Source organism: Belonocnema kinseyi, chromosome 2 (assembly GCF_010883055.1).
Source record: "Belonocnema kinseyi isolate 2016_QV_RU_SX_M_011 chromosome 2, B_treatae_v1, whole genome shotgun sequence".
NCBI classification, from domain to species: Eukaryota; Metazoa; Arthropoda; class Insecta; order Hymenoptera; family Cynipidae; genus Belonocnema; species Belonocnema kinseyi.
Genome location: NC_046658.1, coordinates 97850821 through 97873474, shown reverse-complemented (window position 1 = coordinate 97873474; position 22654 = coordinate 97850821). Strand labels below are relative to the sequence as shown.

The 22654-nt window shown below is 25.5% G+C and overlaps 1 protein-coding gene across 4 annotated transcripts in view; it reads right to left on the bottom strand.

The window, feature by feature from the left end:
• Positions 1-22654, bottom strand: part of LOC117183122 (protein phosphatase PP2A 55 kDa regulatory subunit) — a 164626-nt gene that overhangs the window by 11445 nt on the left and 130527 nt on the right. For all 4 annotated transcript variants that reach the window (XM_033376303.1, XM_033376302.1, XM_033376304.1 and 1 more), the window contains 5 exons: positions 16898-17176; positions 12436-12613; positions 7951-8285; positions 7653-7868; positions 3447-3614 (listed from right to left, as the gene is read on the bottom strand). In XM_033376303.1, coding sequence (XP_033232194.1) covers positions 3462-3614; positions 7653-7868; positions 7951-8285; positions 12436-12613; positions 16898-17176 — 1161 coding nt within the window. In that variant the 3' untranslated portion in view covers positions 3447-3461. The remainder of the gene's footprint in view (positions 1-3446; positions 3615-7652; positions 7869-7950; positions 8286-12435; positions 12614-16897; positions 17177-22654) is intronic.

Genomic DNA, 22654 nt, shown 5'->3' with positions numbered 1-22654 from the left:
TTTATTCAAAAATTTTAAAAAAGTGCTCTAGCCCCATGCTTTGCAATGCAAAAATAGGGAGTAATGGGACAACTAGCGCCACGCTGGAGATATTAGGAACTAATCAACTTAGTACAGCAAGGAATCACCATTTTGTATTTCAGGTGCACAGGGCAGGCGTAAATTCTAAGAACGACTATATCGGGGAGCTCTATTTCAGTTTCACTGTATTTTAATTAATCAATTTTTAAATACTATTACAGGGATCACAGGACAAAAGAAGCTCAAAAAAGGGGAAATAGGGTAATTTTATCACGAAAAAGGGGAAAGGTTAAACATTTATTTTAACGTGTCGAAAATAACAATTATATCTGTCATTAAAGTATTTACTTCTTAAAAATTGAATATACTTAGGGCGTTGGAAATCCATTCACAGTGATATAAAAAAGTCACAAAAAAAATAAAAGTAGTTTAATACACAATTTTGATATGTAAAAATGCTAAAATTAATCGAATCGTTTGAGCTGAGGGACAACAATTTGTGGGTCGACAAACAAAACAAGCAAAGAAAAAAGTTGAAATCGGTTAACATCTGCTCTCGTCTTTAAATTCACAATTTTTTAAATTAAGAAAAGTCTGCCGTTTTAGAATTTTCTTTAAATGTGCAAAAACATGTTTTTTGGATTAGTTCTTTTTCGTGGCGTTTACGACGTTCCAAAATCGCAAAAAAAAAGAAATACCAAAGATCCTCATTCACAAGATTTTATTTTGATAAAGCACAATAATGAAATGTTTCTTCTTTGGTTCAAGCTGAATAAATTTCAGGTTCGACATATTAAACTTTTTTTAAATGTGTGCATATGACGTAATAAAAGAAAACATGTCTGCAAATTAAAAAAAAAATTGTTATTTGGAAAAAGTTTATTTTTAAATTTCGTACTTTTTTTATTGTTTACTAATAAAAACGGTAAACATAACAAATTCGCAATAATTTTCTAACCAAAAAGAAATATTTTGAATTTGTAATCGTTAAATTTTACTGATTACTGATTTCAAGTGCTGTACCATTAAAAATACTCTTAAAAACAAATTTAGAAGGTGAGAATTTTTTAGTTGAAATGTACAAAGTTAAATATCTAATTTAAAAATTGAATATTCCTAATTCATCAACTACAATTCTAAATGTTTTAACTTGAGCAATTTTTAATTTTTGTTTAAAAGCACTGAAGAGCAGGTAAAGTTTTTCAATTTTCCCGGTCAACTAAAAGTAACACATTTATATTAGTCTCTAAACGCACTAAAAACTATTAATTTTTAAGAAAAAATAATGCATTTTCAAGAAAATAGTTAATTTTTCAACCTAAGTGATGACTGAATTTTCAACTAAAATGATGAATCTTCAACTGGAATAGTTGAATTTGAAAACAAAAACATGAATTTTTAACTAAAACGATAAGGATTCAACTGAAAAAATGGAATTTTTAACAACAAAAAATAATTATATTTTAATAAAGAAGATAAATGGTTAACCAAAACTTAAATAATTAAATTTAAAGTTTCAAAAATTAATGTTTAACCAAATAGATGAATTTTTAATTAACATTGTACATCTTTAACTGGAATAGTTACATTTTAAATGAGAAATATGAAGTTTCAAATAAAATGATGAATAGTTGAATTCTTGACTAGCTAGATAATTTTTCAATTAAAAAAGAGCATTTTTCAACCAAAAATTTCATAATTATATTTTTAGTCAAAAAATGAATGTTTAACCAAAGCTATGAATTTTTAATTAAAATTATGGAACATTCAACTGGACTGACGGTCACATTTTTAATTCCAATTAATAATAACCTTCAACCAAAAAATAAACGAACTTTCAACAAAATAGTTCAATTATCGGCAAAAAATCCTTTTCATCCAAAGAAAAAGGAAGTTTACAATCAAATATATCATATTTCAAACAAATAAATGAATTTTTAATTAAAATAATGCATCTTCAACAAAAAAATTATTAACAAAAGAGTTCAACTTTTAACCAAGTAATTTTATTTCCAACCTAAAAGATGAATTTTCAACCGGAAAGAAGATTTTTAAACAAGAAGATTAACTTGACAAAAAAATCATTTTCTACCATAAAAATCGATTTTTAACAAAAGGCGTAAATTTTCAATTAAATATTCGAATTTACAATTCAAAAAGACAAATTTCCATTCAAATTGTGGAATTTTTAACAAAAAAAAGATAAATTTTCAGCTAAAACGATGAATCTTCAACTGGAACAGATTAATTTTATACCAAAAATATCAATTTTTAACCCTAAAAATTAATTTTCTATACAAAAAGCGAATTTTTCAAAAAGTACATAAATTTTAAAACAACTAGTTTCATCTTTAAATCAAAAAATATAAATTAAAAAAAAAACTTGAATTGTCATCCAAACAAGATTCATTTTCAGCCAAAAATAGAATGGTTAAATTTTCTGTCAATAATTTAATTCTTAACAAACAAAAAACAAAAGATTTTCAGCAAAATAAATTTAAATTTTCTACTTGAAAACTTAAAATTTTAGTTACACAAATGAATCTTCAACAAGTTACATTTTCAACCAGAGATGAATTTCCAATTAAAATTATGAATCTTCAAACGAAAAAAATGAATTTCTAACAAAACAGTTCAACTTTGAACCATTTAGTTGATTTTTTTCTAAAGAAAGATCAATTCGCAATGAACAATGTCACAAAATTTTCGATCATAATTCAGCAAAATATTTCTTCTTTGAAATACAACTTCTACTCTAAAAGCTAATTTAAGTACTTTCTTCATCTAAAATTGGAAGAGGGAAATTAAAAATTCTGACAAGGAACAGGGATTCTTTTAAATTCCTTTCTTCTAATTCTGAATGATAATTCTTTTAACAAAATATTCCCGTTTGGAATATCATTAATTTTATTATGAAACTTAAGTCAGCGAAAAAAATATCACAGAGAAGAAACTTGTAAAACGTTTTTCTTACAATAAAAAGTAATAAGCATTTAATAATAAATTATGATGTAATTAGAGTAACCTGAGATAATCTGAAAAATCTGCGACTGCAGATAAAGTAGAAATGACTTCTAAATTGACAACAATTATTAAAATAATGGAAACTTGAATTTTTCTGCAATCAGGAGTAAATTACCAGTTTTTAAATTAAATTTTCGGTCATTTTCCGGCTAAGTTGCCACCCTGACTAAGAAAGTATTGACCTCTGTGTGTTTTTGTCGATTTTCTCAATTCGAAAAATCGTTTACAATTAGGGATTATTTAAAAACTTATATTTTCCATGTGAAACGGTAGAAAATTATTATATTTTCAAAAATGACGTAGAATTAGTACAAGTTGAACACAATTTATAAAAAAAAACCTTCGATTTTACTCATTGCATATTCCTACTTAATTTTGGTGAATTAAAAAGTTGAACCTACCTGCATACAGATGTGCTAAAGCTTATCTTGGAACAGAAATAGATTATTTGTGGCCGCAACCGCAACCACATTTTCGGAAGGATGCCACGCCGTATGCAATATTTTCTTATTAAAATCGAGGCAGTCAACGCTGATCTCATCTTTCTTTCGTTTTCCACCGGTACAGACCTAAAAATAAACATTTTAGTTTAGAATTGTTACTTATTCCGGTAAGAATTCAGTATCAGACACTGAACAACTGAAATAATAATTTTACTTATTTAGGAATATAGAATACATAATTCTTCTTGTTTTCAAATCTTCTTTGCACAATTAAAGTAAATTTTAAATTTAACACAATTATTTAACAATATTCATTGAGCCTCAAGGATTCTGAATTTGGATTTTAAATAATTCTTTCTTAATTTTTAAAATTCTCAACTTGGATTATTTTCCAATTAGAGAAGTTTAAAATTTGCAATAATTTTTAACTGTAGGAAAATTTATTTTGTTAATTTTTATCTTGAAATTACTCAACAATAAAGGTTTTAAATTTGAAACTGTTAATTTGAATATAAAATTTTTCATTTTTTATTAATTCGCAGTCCAAAATACCCTCGAAATAACATTATTTTTCATGAAAACGGGGAATAATAGAGAAAAAAATTCTTTTAAATAAACTTATTATAGATACAATATTGAATTCAATCTGAAATGCTTAAAATTCTTAATACTTCAAGTTAAAACATATTACGTTTTCAACAAGGTTGAGTTCAAAAAGTTGAGTATTCAAGTTTAAAATTCGAATAACTTAGAAAACTGTTGACTTTTAAACTCAAAAAGATTAATTTTCTTTCAAGAAAGTTGAATTTTCAATGAAACAGTTGAATGAAAAAATTTAACCAAACAGTTGCAAGTACAGCCACATAGTTAAGAATTTTCAAGCAAAAGAGACGAATATAAAGTAAATGAAGTTTTAGACAAACAGTTTAATTTGCTACCTAAAAAGATGAATTTTCGACCGAATGGTCAAATTTCAAACAAAACAGGTAAAAACTGAAACAAAATTATTGAATTTTTAAGCCAAAAAGACAATTTGTTCAGTGATAGTTGAATTTTCAACAACAAAAAAATAAATTCTGAGCGAAATAATTAAATTTTCAACCAAATGGTCGAATTTTCAAATAAAAGAGATTAAGCCTCAATAAAAAACAGTTGTATTTTTAATTAAATAGTTTGATCTTCAAAACAAAACAAAAAATGTAACCAAAAAGTTGAAGATGAATTTTTAACCCAGAAAGATGACTTTTCCAGAATCAGAGATTTGCAATCCAAAAAGATGAACTTCCTATCGAGAAAGGTAAATGTTTAACAAAACAGTTAAATTTTAAATAAATAAAAGAGAATTTAAAAAATAATTCCATTTTTAACAGAATAATTTAATTTTTTACAAAAAAGAATTAACTTTAAACCAAAAATCGTTGGATTTTCTTACTGGCTCCTATTAATTCAGTTCGCATTCAAGCAAAAAAAAAACGAGAATTTTCTTAAAACAGAGGAAAAAAGAAAAATTCTTTTAAAAAAGGGGAATGGAGGAAAGTGTGAAGAATGTAAATGAATTTTAAATTAATCGATTTTAAACGTTTTCGCAAACATTTTTCACGGTCAATTAAATTAAAAAATTCTAACTCTAAGGCTAACTATTTGCTCATTCGAATTAATGAAAAATGACTTGCAAATTGGATAACCCAAGAAGGAAATTATACATTTTAAACGTTTAAAATTGAACTTTAAAAGTTTTTTAATTCAACAATTACGTATTCAAATTTTGAATTTCTAACTTTTATAAATTGCAGAGTTCAAAGATTCAGATTCAGTTCCAAAAATATAAATCCATGTTAATTTTCAATGCTCTTAATTGAAAAATCAATCAATAAAAATAAAAATAAATAATTATAGCACTTTAACTAATTTGAAACTATAAACATTCAAAATCAAATTAGAAGTTGAATTATTTTAATTTTAAATAGTTTAGATATCCTTAATAAGCTTCAAAATTTTATTTAAAAGTCTTGAAAAATCTACATGTTCTTTAAATTTTGTTTGATAACTTCTAAATATCTGGTCAAATTATTCGAATTTCAAATAATTTTCCAAAATAAAAATCTTTCGATTTTCTTAGTAATCTAAAGAATTTTTTTTTTATTCTTTTGAAGAAGCCTTTCACGATTTTTAAAACCTTAGAATTTTTTTGTTCAAAAGCTACAAAAATGTACATTTTGTTTTACCGGAATTTGGTGAAACACACTTCGCTTAAATTATTTGAAATCATTTCAAGTTTTTAATTAATTTTGAATCTTTTGAAAACCTCTAAATATCTCTAAAAATTACTCGAAATTGTCTACAAATAATTAATGTTCCATTGTTATTTATATATCAAAATTAAAAAATGTCACCTAAAAATTAATCATTTTTTAAATAATACAATTAAAATCGTGACTTTTAAAGAATATAAAAGATCCTTGAAGTTTTAAAGGGTCAAGGATTTATATTTCAAATAATTCAGTTTCAAATTATTTATAATTTTTTTACGATTAAGGCTTTTGAGAATTCCACCAGTTTATCTTTTAACGTTGAACCCTGGAAATACCTCAATTTTGAATGGATTAAAATCGTCTTAACAAATCAATTATTGATCACTTTTTTATATTTGAAGTACCGTTCAATTTTTAAAATAATTAATTAGTTTATATTTACAGTTGATCAAGTAAACATTTTTGTTACCCAAAATTTCCAATTTAAAAAGCTTTTAATTTTCAACTGTTTAAGCCTTCCAATATTGTATTTTAAAATTCTTCAAATTAAAAATGTACACTTTAAAATAAAAATCTAAAATGGAAAATCTTGTAAAGTAAAAGATTTTTTATTAAAAAATATTGTATTCGAATGATCAATAATTGAAACGTATAAAATGAAAGCTACTGAGAATTTATCATTTTAAATTCTCTAAATTAAGAATCAATCAAATTAAAAAGAATGTTAAATTATATAATTTTAATTAATTTTAAGCTAAAAAAATTCTTTAAAAAATTCTTAAAATGCTTCAAAATTTTATTTCGTAAACTTGAAACATTTACATGTTGTTTTATATATTTTCAAATTGTTAATTATTTTAAAATTCTAATCTTTCTAAACCTTTTTAAATATTCTCTTAAAATTAATTTTTCAAAATAAAAAAGCATTTTTAATTTTCCTAAGTTTTTTTTATTCTTCTAAAGTCTTTCAAAGTTCTTCAAAAGCTTTTAAATTTTTTGGTCGAAACCTCCTGAAATCTATATTTTGTTTTAAATTAGGCTGTGGGCTATTTTGCACCGAAATTATTTGAAATAATTTCCAATTTTAAATTTATTTTTAATTTTTTGAAACTTCTAAACATGACTTTACCTTGCAAGAATTTTTTCTAAGAATAATAGGTATTCAATTGTTATTTATACAACAAAATTCAACAATTTGTCTTAAAATTTTTTTTTTTAAATAAAGCAATTAAAATGGTAAAATTCAGTTTTTTAAAAAAATATTTAATGTATAATTACTGGTTTAATTACACAGTCAGATATTTCTAAATATTAATTAATTTGTAAAATCAATTATTATTTACTTTTTAAATCTTAAAGTACGGTTCAATTTTAGAAATCATTAATTAATTTATTATATTCAAAGCTGATCCACTAAAAATTTGGTTTCTCTCAAATCTTCTGTTTCAAACACTTCTAATTCTTAATTAGTAAAGTTTTTAAAACTGCATCTTAAAAATCTTCTAATTAAAATGTACGCTTAATGATTAAAGTTTAAAATGGAAAATTTTTTAAGTGAAAAATTGTCCAATTAAGCATCCTAAACTGAAAGACATAATAATTGAGAAAGATAAAAATTCAACTAATTACATAAAAAACTGTTGAAATCTAAGTTGGGAATATTTTTTTCTAAACATTTCTAAAATTCTCGGTCAAAAAATAAATTCACTGTCATCTGTTTTTACGAAAAACCTCCATTTTTTATTTTCTAAGAATGAAATGAAATAATTATAAAAAATAAATAATAACAAAATCGTAAAATTTGTTCTCTTAAATCTTAGCATTTTTTAACCACAAAAAATCGAAAAATTCCTACGATCCGAGCCGTGGTGTTTAGGGAGGGGGGGGGGATAAATAAATCAGTAATACGTACTTTACGTGGTTTCAGGAGAGTTTTAGGCTTTGCAATATCCCGCGCAGCTTCCAAAGTAAGGTCACGTTTAGTACTACGATCAAAAACTCGGAAGAAATTATTGTAAGAACCAGTCATAATGGCAGAGTCGTTGCCGCTCCAGCAGCATTCAAATTTGTCAAAAATACAGTCATTCTCATACAGGGAACACAGCTTCGATCTCAGGTACTCGTGAACCTGGAAACAAGAGAAAAGTTAATTTATCCTATACAATTATTTTGTATAATTCCTTAAATTAACAATTAAATTTTCAACTCACAGGATAACATTCGATGGGCCTTGTTTCCATATGCAAATCCCACACTTTGACACTCAAGTAGTCTCTACTAATCATGTATCGGCCGGAATTGCTGAGTTTAACGTCGCTTATACTAGAAATTATCTCTGAGAAAAAGCTTCGGTTTGTCGGATCCTCGGGTTCTTCGAAGAGCTTACTGTGCCGATCGCAGAGAGCGGCTGATCTCATATCACACAGGCGAATTGTTCCCTTGCTACTACTGTATACCAGAAGATTGCACTCAACTGGGTGAAACTCCGCAGCCGTTATCACTTCTGTAAGTTCCTCCATGTTGGTTGGCTTAATGTCTACGATGTCTGTACAAAAAGGTTAGGAAAAACATCGCCAATTATTGCGTGGAACATCTAAACTCTAGATACGAAACAGGGTGGTGATTCGACGGAAAATTTCGAATTCCCAGGCATTTTCCAGTTTTTCCTGGGAAATTTTTTCAATTTTCCCGGTTCACTAAAAGTAACGTATTCATATTTGCCGCTAAAGGCAAACAACTTAATTCAATTTATGACGTTCATTATAAATACCCTTGAACACAACAGAGCAAAAAATTGCAAAATAAATAAATTTTGAAACAAATACTTAAATTTTCCACTCAAAAATATCAATTTCCAACAAAAAATGGAATAGTTAAACTTTTAGTTGAAAAAAATTAATTTAAGAAAAACCCATTTTCAAGAAAATAGTTCAATTTTCAAACTAACTGATGAATTTTCAACTGAAATAGTTGAATTTTAAACTAGAAAAATTAATTTTTACTAAAAAAGCTCAATCGTCAGTAAAAACGTAAATAATAAAATTTTAAGTTCAAAAAATTAATGTTCAAACAAACAGATAAATTTTCAACTGAAACTATCGAATATTTAATTGGAATAAGTTAAATCTTTAATTAAAAAAATACTTTCAACAAAAAAAAAGAAAAAAACTAACTTTAAAAAAATAGTTAAATTTTCAAACAGTCATGCATTTTTAACTAAAATTGTAAATATTTTAACTAGAACAGTTGAATTTTAAACCAAAAACATGAGTTCTCAACTAAGACAATGAACCTTGAACTGAAATAGTTGAATTTTAAACAAGCAAAAATTAATTTTTAATAAAAAAGATCCACAAAAAAAGAAAAAATTTCAAAAAATAGTTACATTTTCAAGCAGTCATACATTTTCAACTAAAATTGTAAATCTTTCAACTAGAACAGATGAATTTTAAACAAGATGAATTTTCAATTTTAATGATAAATCTTTACCGAGAATATTTTCTTTATATTTTATTACCGAGATGAATTTTCAACCAAGAATAATAATTTCCACCAATAAAGATTAATTTTCAACTAAAAAAGATAATTTTTTAAACAAAAATGGAATAATGAAATTTTTAGTCAAAAAATGAATTTTTTAACCAAAGAGTAGATTTTTTTTACTGAAATGGTGTAATATTCAACAGGAACAACAGTTACATTTTCAGTTTAAATAAATAATAATTTTCTGCCAAAAAAGAAATAAAATTTCAACAAAATCGTTACATTTTCGACTAAAAAATTCCTTTTCATCACAAGAAAAAACTAGTTTTCAAACGCATAAACTCACATTTCAACAAAAGAAATTCTTTTTTTATTAAAATGATAAATCTTGAAGCAAAAAAATTAATTTTGATAAAGGAGTTTAACTTTCAACCAAGTAATTTTATTTACAACCCTAAAGATGATTGTTTTTAATTAGAATGATCTATCTTTTGCTATAATATTTGAATTTTTCCCCGAAAAGGAGAATTTCTAAACAAGCAGAATAACTTGCCAAGAAAAAAATAATTTTCTACAAAAAAAAAAACCTTTTTTTCACAAAATATATGGATTTTCAACGATAGTTGAATTTTCTACCAAAATGATACATTTTCTACCAAATAGTGGAATTTTCATCCAAACAAGATACATTTCCAACCAGAAATAGAATGGTTAAATTTTCTGTTAAAAATCGAATTCTTAGAAAACAAAAAAGACGGATTTTCAGTAAAATAGTTATATTTTGTACTGAAATAGTTCAATTTTAAGTTTAAAAAATTAATTTTCAACAAAGTAGCTACAATTTTAACCAGAAATGAATTTCAAATTAAAATTATGAATCAACCAAAAAAGAAGAATAAAAAAAAAGAGTTAAACTTTTAACCGCGTATTGAATTTTTAACTAAAGAATTCTGAATTTGAATCGGGATTTTTTTAAATTCCCTTCTTCTAAATGAAAATTGACATTATTTTCCAAATAATAATTCTTTACGGACATTCTTTACGAAAGCTTGCTTCTGCAAATAAATTGAGCGTAATAATGATAATATATTGTATCGTTAAACGTGAAACAGCATAAACAAGCCTGAATCAATAAGCAAAAATTGAAGTTAAATTACCAACTAAAAAATAATAAAAACAAAAAACAACTAATTTTCAACTAAAATGTCAAATATTTAACTGAAATAATGAAATTATGTTAAAAAAATATATTTTTGAACTAAAATTATGAATATTAACAAGAATAATTTAATTTTAAATTAAAATGATCAATTTTCAAACAAGAAGATTAATTTTCTACCGAAAAATACGATTTTTCAACAAAATACACGAATTTTCAACTAGAAGAAAAATTTACAAACAAATAGTTGAATTTTGAACTAAAAATGATCAATTTTCAAGCATAAATGGAATAATTACATGTTCAGTTCGAATAATGGAATTTCAACCATGAAGATTAATATGATTATAAAAAATTTATTTTTAGCTAAAGTTCAGTTGTTATTTCAACAGAAAGACCAATTTTCAATCAAATGCTCAACCAAAAAAGATTTTATTTTTTAACCAAACAGTTGCAATTTTAATAAAAAATATGAATTTTTGTAAGACCAGCTTCCAACAAAATACTTGAATTTTCAAACTAAAAACTATCAATTATCAACGAAAAAATGGAATAGGTAAACTTTCAGTTAACAAAATTAATTTCAAACAAATTTTCAACAAAATAGTATCTACTTTTACAAATGGATAATCATTGTTCTTCGATTATATATTGCAATTAAAAAAAAACAACAGGCTCTCGAAAAAATTTCCTGAGTTTTTTTTTAGTTTGTAAGGATTCAATTAATATGTTTAAGTTAGTAAGCTTTGATAACTTATAAGATATTCTGAAATATATTAGCATCATAAATTAATTAAATAATACTAAAAACATAACAACTAATTTCTTGAATTTGTCTGAAATATCAAATGAATGAATTTCAACTAAGAAAAATTCATTTTCAATCAAACAGTTGAATTTTGAACTAAAAAATATAACTTTTCAACCAAAAATGGAATAGGTACATTTTAAATTAAACTAATTAATTTTCCACACAAAAAAGTAAAACTTTCAATCCAGTAGTTTTATTTTTAACCAAAAAGACCAATTTTCAAATACAATGATGAATAATTAACTGGAATACTTGAATTCTCAACGAAAAATATGAATTCTGAAACAAGAAGATTAATTTTCTACTAAAAAGTTCATTTGTTAGCAAAATACATGAATTTTCCACAAAATAGTTGAATTTAAAACTAAAGATCCAATTTTGCCCATAAATGGAATATTTAAATTTTCAGTTCAAAAAATGAATTTTATATCAAAAAATAAAAAAGAATTTTCAAGAAAATATTTAAATTTTCATTCAAATTGATAAATTTTGAAACTGAAATAATGAATCTTTGACTGGAATACTTAAATTTTCAAATAAGAAGATTAATTTCCACCAAGAAGACGAATTTTCAACTAAAAGGTATGAATTGTAAAACAACAATTGAATAGTTCAATATTCAGTCAAAAAAATTAATGTTCAGCCAAAAAGATGAATTTTCAAATAAAACGATGGAATATTCAAATGGAATTGTTATTTACATTAACAGTAAAAAAAATTTCAGGCAAGGAAAAAAAATGATAAACCTTCAACAAAAAAATATATTTCCACAAACGAGTTCAAATTTCAAACAAATAATTAAATTTTCATTCCAAAAAAGATGAATTCTAAACCAGAAACGTAATAGTTGATATTACAACCAAAAAAGATTTAAAATCCAACCAGAAAATGCGATTCTTCAACATAAGTTGAATTTTCGTAACTAGAAAGGATTTTTCTGTCAAGAGAGAAATAATGCAAAAAAAAAAGTAGTGCATTGTCAACAAAAAATATAATGGTTAAATTTTCAGTTTAGAACAGTAATATAAAGCTAATTTTCAAAATGAAAAACCATTGTTATTTAATCGTATACTGCAATTTAAACCAAAAAAAAAATTAAACACGCTCGCAAAAAATTGCCAGACTTAAAAAAAAAATCCCTGGCAATTTCCAGGTATATAAAAACTATCTTGACAATTCCAGGTAGGGTAAACACCCTCACTAATTTACTGATGATGGCTTAAATTATTGAAAAAAGGATACTAAAACTCTGGTCGGTTATTTCCAGATGCCAGAGATTAATTCTAAGGTCGTCGGCACTGAGGTAAGTTTCTTGGTCACTATTGACGCTTATACTGTTAATATGGTAGGTGTGCGCATTAGCAAATATTCTCCTTGGCGATGCCTCGACCATTAATTCCATTGGTTTTATGGCAGGTACCTATTCAACAAATGATTTCATTATAATAATAAATCAGATCTGATGTATCATCAATAAAGAATTATCGTTACAAAGAAACGATTCATGTAGGGAATGCCTACGCTATATATCTTTTTTTCGTTCTTCGCACTAAATAAATTTTCAATTTTAACGATTCTGTTTAAAAATGGATTTCCATAAAATTCATTAATATCTTATGAACGTCCATATATATATATATTTTTTTTTTTTGAAAAATCGAAACATAAGGAGTGTGGAGTGATACTAATGACATCGCATTATGATAATTTAATGCGCATATTTGACCTTGCGTTGCGAGTAAAATTTGTCCTGACAGACGCAATACATTGAATTTATATTTTCCACTTCGACTCCTCTGCTCCTATCGTAATTCGTTTCAAAAATGATTCGAAATAACTTCGTGATTTAAATAAATAACCAAAATAATCAATATAACAGAAATGTTTAGTTTGATGTCAAATACAGGGATCACAGCGCAAAAGGACCTCAAAAAAGGGGAAATGGGGGAAAGGTGATAGAAATGTAGAAAAAAATATTTTAATACGAAATTTCAGTTTTTAAATTATGTTAATTGATTTTTTTAAGCAATTTTTGTTTAAAATGGATCTCACAACCATGAATATACTCCTTTTGAAAAATTCAATCATTAATAATTAAGTCGTGATACTTATAAGTGTAATTAAATATTTATTTCCAAAAATTTTCATTTTATCCTTACTATAATTAATACTTTCATTGAAAATTTGAAACACTCTTCTAAATTTTAAACACTTATAATTGAAGTTCACCAAAATTTTATTTCGAAAATTCTTTATTTAAATGCTCAATAATTTACGCATTGAGACATTTCTGGTAAATAAATACCAATCCACACTATCATTTTTAGTTTTTTAAATTTGAAGAATGAATTCACAAATTGTCTGTATGTTTAAAATTGTATAATTTTAGGCAATTTAAATTTTTTAATTAGAAATATTAAATAATGACCGATGAAATTTTGTTTAAAATGAAAACTTTTTAAATCAGTAGTTTATTATTTTCATTATAAGTCATTTTAAATTAATAATTGTTCAAAATAACAATCTGAAATGTTAACGGTTCTAAGCTTTCTACTTCAAAAGATTCAGTTTACATTTTTTTCGTCTTTAATAGTTGACTTATAATTCCTCATTTTGAATGGTCAATCATTGCCAAGTATTTAAAAATTGTACTTTTTCAATTAAAATTGTTTACATTGAATGAGTTAACAACGGAATAACTTAGGCTGAAACTATATTTCGATAGGATTTTAAATTAAATAAAAGGATCTTGTAAAATTGATTCTTGTTAAATTGTTAATACTAGAATTATACTTCAATTTCAAAAATAATAAACTAATTCATATACAGGGTGGCCGTTTTAATCGATAAAAAAGATTTCCGGTTTTTTCCCGGTTCGTAAACATTTTTCACGGCCAATTAAATTTAAAAAACCAAACTATACTCTAAAAAAATTTCCATATAAAGTAATAAACAATAAACAGAAATTTAGAACTTTTATCAATTATAGAGTTTGAAGATTCAGATTAAGTTCCAAAAATAGAAATCCACGTTAACATTTTCAATAGTCTAAATTAAAGAATCAAGCAATGAATTTAAAAAATTTTCAAAATTATACTATTTTAAGTAATTTTCAGCTTGACACATGAAAAATTGAAAAATAATTTTCTTAACAGTTCTTAAATATTTTTATTTTATATAATCTAGACATCCTTTAAAAGCTTTAACATTTTATTTCAAAATCTTAAGAAATCTAGAAGCGGTTTTATATTTTTCAAAATTCAAAATAATTTTTGAATTTTTTTTCGGAAATTTGAATTTATAAATAACAATCGAACACTTTTTAGTTGTAAAGATATTAGAGCAATTTTATGAGATATTTAGAAGTTTTAAAAAGATTCGAATTAAATTTAGAACTTGAAATCATTACAAATACTTACAGCCGAATTTCAAATAAAATGTAGATTTTTGCAGACTTCAAACAAGAAATTTAGAATTTTTATAAGAATTATGAAAGACTTCAAAAGAATACAAAAATTTCTTAAGATTCTTAGGAAAATTGAAAATGATTTTTTTCTTTGAAAAATTATGGAAGATTTTAAGGATTTTTTTTTAATTTGCAAGATTTTCCACAAATCGTAAGTGTTCAATTGTTATTTGTGCGTCAATATTTAATAATTTCACTTATAAATTAAACACTTTTTAAATAGAACAATTAAAATTGTAACACTAAAAGTTCTTCGAAAATCTAAAGAATTAAAGCTTTCTATGCCAAACAATTCAGTTTCAAATCGTGCTCTTTTAAATATTTGGTTTCAATTTACTCGTCTTAAATGAGCAGTGAAATATTGCTAAATATTAAATGCTTATTCTTTTTTTACAATAAGAAATTTTTAATTAAATGGGATAAAAATTAAATAATTTAGACTCACAATATTTCTAATTCAATAAAAACCTTTAATTATGACTATATTATTATGGATTTATTTTTAAGTTGAAAATAGTAAAACGCACGTTTTAATTTTGCAATTGATAAAAAAATTAATAAAAATATATTAATAAATTTATTTATTAAATTTAATATAAAGGAAGTCCGGAAACTCTGAATTAAAAACACATTATCGATAAATAATTAAAATTGTTATTTAAAAATAAAATTATCGTAATAAATGATATATTAATTTCATTTATTATCAAGACTTTCGGATTAAAACAGTTACAATCTGAAAATTCTCAAATTTCGAACGGATCTAGAATTGTTTGGTCAAATCAATTATTGTTCAGATTTCTATACTTGTACAGATCCATTTTAAAAATTATTGATTTATTTATATTTACAGTTGATAAAATAAAACTGCTTTTTATCAAAAATTGTTGACTTCAAATGCTTTTAATTTTTAAATCTTCAAAACTGCACTTTAATTATTTAAAAAACTGTGAACATTTCTAATTTTTTAAGCCTTTAAAACTGCATTTTAAAATTCTTTAAATTAAAATATATGCTTAAAAATTACAAAAAAAATTACAATTTAACCAATTATTAAAAAAAAACGGTTAAAATTAAAGTTGGACCAAATTTTTTATTCTAAAATTTTTATAAAATTCCCGGTAAAAAAATTAATTCACTGTCATTTCCCGGTTTTCCAAGTTTCCCGATCCAGCGGCCACTTTGATATTTACAGTTTATCAAATTAAAATTTTTTTTAACAAAAAATTTCAAACAAATTAAAAATTCAAATGGCTCAGGTCTGAACGTTTTACTATAAATATTTCAAGTTAGATAATTCAATTTTGCAGTTAATCAACTTGGAATATTACATTTTAAAATTATTTAACTCTGTATATTTCAGTTAAAATTTGTTTAACTTCCAACACTTCCTTTTGAAATCAATATATATTTTATAACTGTTCCAATTTTATATTTCATAACGATTTATGTCTCTCGTTGTCACATTTTTAACAACTTTTAAAATGTTTCCGCTTCAAATTTTTTTTGAAAAGTGTGTTAATTGGAGTAGTTTTCCAGTACTTAAAACTCGTTGCACTTGTATTTGTATTACTTTTTGTTAATTATAGGATATATTTTTTATTTCATAATTTATTTATAAATGATTTATTAAAGTACTTAAATATTATACAAACGCATTTTATTATTTTCATAGACAAACAAAAAACTTAATTTTAATTATAAAAATTAATTAATGACATTTTGACTTTAAATTAAAAATAATCCAATTAATTATGATAGATAATTTTTTAAATTGACAAAAAAAACTTTCACTACTCGAGGTAGTATATTCTGTTTTTTGAATAGAATAAGTTTGTAGGCATAAAACGAACAGTTTTTATAGTTCTAACGAACATTAACTCCTTTCAGAGAATTTCCCGCAATATTTAAATATTGTATTTTCAAATATCGTATATGAAAAGAAAAAAGAAAACGTTTTTCGACAATGGGGGAAAGACTGTGATCCCTGCAAGTATTTGAAAAACGACTTTAAACACAAAATCGTATTATCTTCAATATCAGAAACTCAAGCGTAGAGTACAAATTGGCGGACAGACAACTGTCAATTGAGTATAATTGACGGTCTCATGACATCCTTAAGTCATTAAAATTGATATGAAACGTATTCTTATTCGCAAATATATGTGTAAGGTTATTCAACACAATCTTCGTAAATTTTCAGGCATTTTTACAAGAAAAATCGTCATTTTGTCTTACCCTCAAGGCAGTAATGCAGGCTGGATCACGTATAGAGCCATTTTCTTCTTTCGTATTGTAACCTTCAACCCTTTTATCCCTCTCGGAAACTTTCCACAATTTGATTGTCTTGTCGTTTGTGGAAAGCAGAAAGTGAGCTGGGTTTTTCCTCTTCAGCCATCTGATTTTATTAATCTTTTCCTCTATTTCTAATGATTTTAGGTAGTCGAACTCGGGCTCGTGACTCTGGAAGGTGCTGTACACGTTGTATTCACCTCTTCGAGGGATGCTGTTTTTACTCTGTACAGAATGAGAAAGTCTTCGTCAATAATTTAAAATTAATCAAGTCTCTAGATAATTTAAACGGTCCATATTAATAATCCAATAATAATTTAAATAATTTTCTTTCTTAAGCGAAATTACAATTTTTATAGCCTGATATTTTTAAAGTATTAAAAACGAACTTCAAGATTCGTTTAAAATGTTATTCTTTAATTTATAAATTAAGAAAACTTCTATTCTCGGATTTCCACTCAAATGCGACCCGAATTAATAGAACCCAATAATAAAATCAAAATATTTTTGGTTGAAAGTTCATTCTATTCGGTTGGAAAGTATGCTATTAAATTTATTCTCTAAGAATCTTTCTTGGTTTAAAATTAAATTCATTTGTTAAAAATTTAACAAATTTGTTCAAATTCGTCGCTTTGGTTTGAAAATTCAAAAATTTTATTGCAATTTTTTAAAATTAAAATTCATCTCTTTCTGTGGTAAATTAATCTATTTTTGGTTAAAAAATAAGCTATCTGCTTAAAAATTATTCTGCTACGATTGCAAATTAACTGTTTTGTTAAAAAATTCGTATTTAGGGCTCCAAAATTCAACCATTTAATAAATAAACTTAGTGTTTAAATTCTGTTGTCTTTTTTTGGTTAAAAATCTTATTATTTAATTAAACATTGAATTCATTTTTTTGAAAATTCAACACTTTAGTTAAACGTCATAATTCTTGATTGGATCTTCAACTATTGTGTTGAAAATTTGGCTCTTTGGCTAAAAAAAATCTAAAATTTCATTATAATTTTTGTTTCAATTTTTTTAGTTGAAAATTCATCTCTTTTTTTAAAAATTGAACTGTTTTTGTTTAAGAAAGCAAATGTATGCTTCAAAATAATCTGCTTCGATTAAAAATTAACTTTTTTGCTGAAAATCCAACTGTTCTGATAAACATTTGTATTTTTTGCTATAGAATTCAGCAATTTAGTAGAAAATTGGACTATATGGTTGACTTTAAAAAAAAAATTTTGTTGAAAATTCGCCTTCTTTAGTTATAAATCTTATTATTATAATTGGTAAAATTGAATTCATTTGTGAAATTGTCATACCTTCATGTTTAATATTCAACATTTTTTTTTTTTACAATTTTTTTTATAAAATCATCTTTGCCTGTAGAACCTGTATTGAACCGAAACAGTTGGATTGAACCAACAAAAAATAATTTTCAACAAAATACTTGAATATTTTGTTGAAAATTATTTTTTGTTGGTTCAATCCAACTGTTTTTTTTTTAATATAAACTGCTACATTTTTCATTGAAAACTCATCTTTTTCGGTTCAATACAAACTTCTTTTTTGAATGTTAAACTGCTTTCTTAGAATTTAATTAATTTGGTTAAAAAAATTAATTAAAGAAACTAAAAATTAAACTATTTTCTTTAAAATTCACATTTTTGGGTTACAAATTCAACTGTTTTGTAGAAAATTGACTGTTTGATTTGAAAACTCAACAATTTGGTAGAACATTCAACTATTTTGTATAACAGTATTATGTTCAGTAAAATGAAATTTTAAGTACTCCATTTTTAGTTAAATATTTATGTTTTAAAATTTGGAAATTCAAATTTTAGCTGAAGATTTATAAAATTTGTCTCAAATTGGTCTTTTCTGGTAGAAAATTAATCTTCTTGATTGAAAATTCTACTATTTGTTTAAAAATGTATGTATTTTGTTGAGAATTCGTCTTTTCCAGTAAAATTTCATCTTTTTGTTTAAAAATGCAACGGTCTGGTTAACAATTAATCTGTCTCGGTTGAGTATTAAACTATCATTCTTTTTGTTTCAATTCAACTGTTTTTGATTTCAAATTAAAATCTTTTCTTGGTATAAAATTTCCGAGGAAAAAAATTACATCATTTAGGCACAGTCCCTAATCAGTCATTGAGACAATTTTCCGATATATTGGGAATCTTTAAGACATCGGACATATTATTTGAGCCAATTAGCGAAGATCAAAAATATTTTTCCAGAAAAAGTAAAGAAATAGTGGCATTAGCGGACATTTTTGAGAAAATAGTGTATTTAGTGTTATTTTTTTTCGAAAAGGAAGCAAAATAGTATCATCGCTAAAAAGAGTACCCAATAGTGTCGTCAGTCCGCGGCCTTAATATTAAGATCGATTCCGACTTTTATCTTTATTTTCAGAAAGGAATATTTATTTTAGGTACTTTCAGTGTTAGAGCATTAATTCTGGAAGTAGTAGAATTCCCTTGACGTTATGTAACTTTAAGTTCATCAGATTTTTTCAATGCATACATATGACAATTTAAACTTTGTGTTCAATTCGCGCTTGGTGTACCAAGCAGCAGTTAGCAGATAAGTGTCCCAGACGTAGCATGAAGCTGATAAACAAATCGAAATTTTAGCGATAATCTTACAATATATGTGTGCAAAGAGGATCTTTTAAATTTGCTCAATTCCAAACATATCCTTGAGGAAAGCTTTAAAAATAGAGTAACTTTAAAACAATAGATAGAATTGGCTGAGTCCCAATGCTAACTGTAGATATTTCATGATTTATAAGAAAAGGCAATACAACTTTAAATCGGATTGATAGAATTTTCTCAGATTTCCATAAATCCTTGAACATAATCTCAATAATTTATTCTAGATTTAGCACATTTTAAGTAAATTTTTAATTAAAATCTTAAATTTGATGAACCTGAAATAAAATAATTTAATTTCAGACTTTCACAAGCAAACAATTTCAAAGTCGAACCATTAATAATTCAGCAATTTTAGTTTTCAAACTTACCGGATTAGGAAATAATACTGAAATGTACAACATTCAATTTCTCAAAATTTGAAAATTGAAAAAAGAACCAAATTAAAAATGATCAGAATTGAATAATATAGTATCATTGACCAATAACAAAATATATAATTTTATAATTACAGTATTCAATGTACAATTTTAAAGAATAATACTCTAAATGAGAAGTAAGCGAACAAAACGAGATACATCCACTTGAGTTCACTTATTTATCTTTAAGGATATTGAATATATTTATTTTTATTTTATTATTATATTTTTATTTATTATTATATTATTTTTTATTTTATTGAAAAGCTTGACATTTATTGATAAAAATCAAATTTTAAATCAGACTATTAAATAGATTAAATACAAGAAGATCTTTGTAATTTGATACTTTTTTAAAGTTATTAACGAAATGAAAATGAATGTATTCACTTTTGAATCAGCAAATAAATATTACACTCATTATTCATGTTCGAATGATATTAATTTACAATTTCTTGTTTACATATGAAGCCAGGAGATATTTTTACAGATGATTGATTACTATATTTTTAATTTAAAAAATAAATTCAGATACATTTTTTTGTGAAATTATATATTATAAGAAATTTTTACATGTTTAAAGAGTTTGACCTTTTTACGCAATGATCTTTAATCGAAAATTAACTTCTTTTATTTAATGGATAATCAAGTACATATTTTTTTAATTAAGCCACAAACGACTTCGGCTAAATAAAATGCAATAACCCAAAAGATTAAAAATGAAAAAAATTTGTATTCAAAATACGAAAATTGGAAAACATTAAAAGTGGAAAGTTGCATGTTCAAATGGAACAAATTCAGGTCCCGGAAGCTGGCTTTACAACATTGTCATATTGATGTGGGCACTATGCCATAATTTAGTGCTTATTTAGTGCTAATTTATGCTGCAGAAAAAAAATTTTGTGCCCAGTGATTTTGGCCAAAAACATGTAGTAATGCTAGCTTCAGCTGAAGCTACAACTCCGGTATGCGAAACTCGGAAACTATTAGTGATATCAAATTTTCCTTTGCGCAGGAATTTAGTGCTAATTAAGTGCTCTGGATATATGTCTTGAAAAAAATCCGGGCACTTTTTTTTACCAAAAACGTGTAGTAATGCTGGCTTCAGGTGACTCTGGTATGCGAAACTCGGAAACTATTAGTGGTATCAAGATCTGCTTTGCGCAGGAATTCATGCTAATTAAGTTCTAATATATTCTGCAAAAACTAAATTTTGTGCCCGGTAATTTTGATCAAAAACATGTAGTAATGCTAGCTTCAGGTGACTCTTATGTTGTGAAACTCGGAAACTATTAGTGATATCAAGATCTGCTTTGCGCAGGAATTTAATGCTAATTAAGTGCTCTGGATTTGTGCTATTCAAAAAATTCGGGCACTTTTTTTTACCAAAAACGTGTAGTAGTGCTGGTTTCTGACATCACCACACGTTTTTGGTAAAAAAAAGTGCCCGGATTTTTTGCGAGGCATAAATCCAGAGCACTTAATTAGCACTAAATTCCTGCGCAAAGCAGATTTTGATATCACTAATAGTTTCCGAGTTTCACAACACCAGAGTTACCTGAAGCCAGCATTACTACAATTTTTTGGTAAAAAAAAGTGACAGGATTTTTTGAATAGCTCAAGTCCAGAGCACTTAATTAGCACTAAATTCCTACGCAAAGCAGATCTTGATATCACTAATTGTTTCCGAGTTTCACAACACCAGAGTCACCTGAAGTCAGGATTACTACATGTTTTTGATCAAAATTACCGGGCACAAAATTTAGTTTTTTTAGAAGATATTAGCACTTAATTAGCACTAAATTCCTACGAAAAGCAGATCTTGATATCACTAATAGCTTCCGAGTTTCACAACACCAGAGTCACCAGAAGCTAGCATTACTACATGTTTTTGATCAAAATTACCGGGCACAAAATTTAGTTTTTTTCAGAATATATTAGCACTTAATTAGCACTAAATTCCTACGCAAAGCAGATCTTGATATCACTAATAGTTTCCGAGTTTCATAACACTAGTCACCTGAAGCCAGCATTACCACACGTTTTTGGTAAAACTAAAAGTGCCCGGATTTTTTGAATAGCACAAATCTAGAGCACTTAATTAGCATTGAATTCCTGCGCAAAGCTGATCTTCACACCACTAATAGTTTCCGAGTTTCACATACCAGAGTCACCTGAAGCCAGCACTACTACACGCTTTTGATCCAAATTACCGGGCACAAAATTTAGATTTTGCAGAATATATTAGCACTTAATTAGTACTAAATTCCGACGCAAAGCAGATCTTGATACCACTAATAGTTTCCGTGTTTCACAACACCAGTCACCTGAAGCCAGCATTACAACATGTTTTTGATCAAAATTACCGGGCACAAAATTTAGTTTTTTCAGAATATATTAGCACTTATTTAGCACTCAATTCTTACGTAAAGCAGATCTTGATACCACTAGTAGTTTCCGAGTTTCACAACACCAGAGTCACCTGAAGCTAGCATTACTACATTTTATTGATCAAAATTACCGGGCACAAAATTTAGTTTTTGTAGAATATATTATTACTTAATTAGCACTAAATTCCTGCGCAAAGCAGATCTTCATACCACTAATAGTTTCCGAGTTTCATAACACTAGTCACCTGA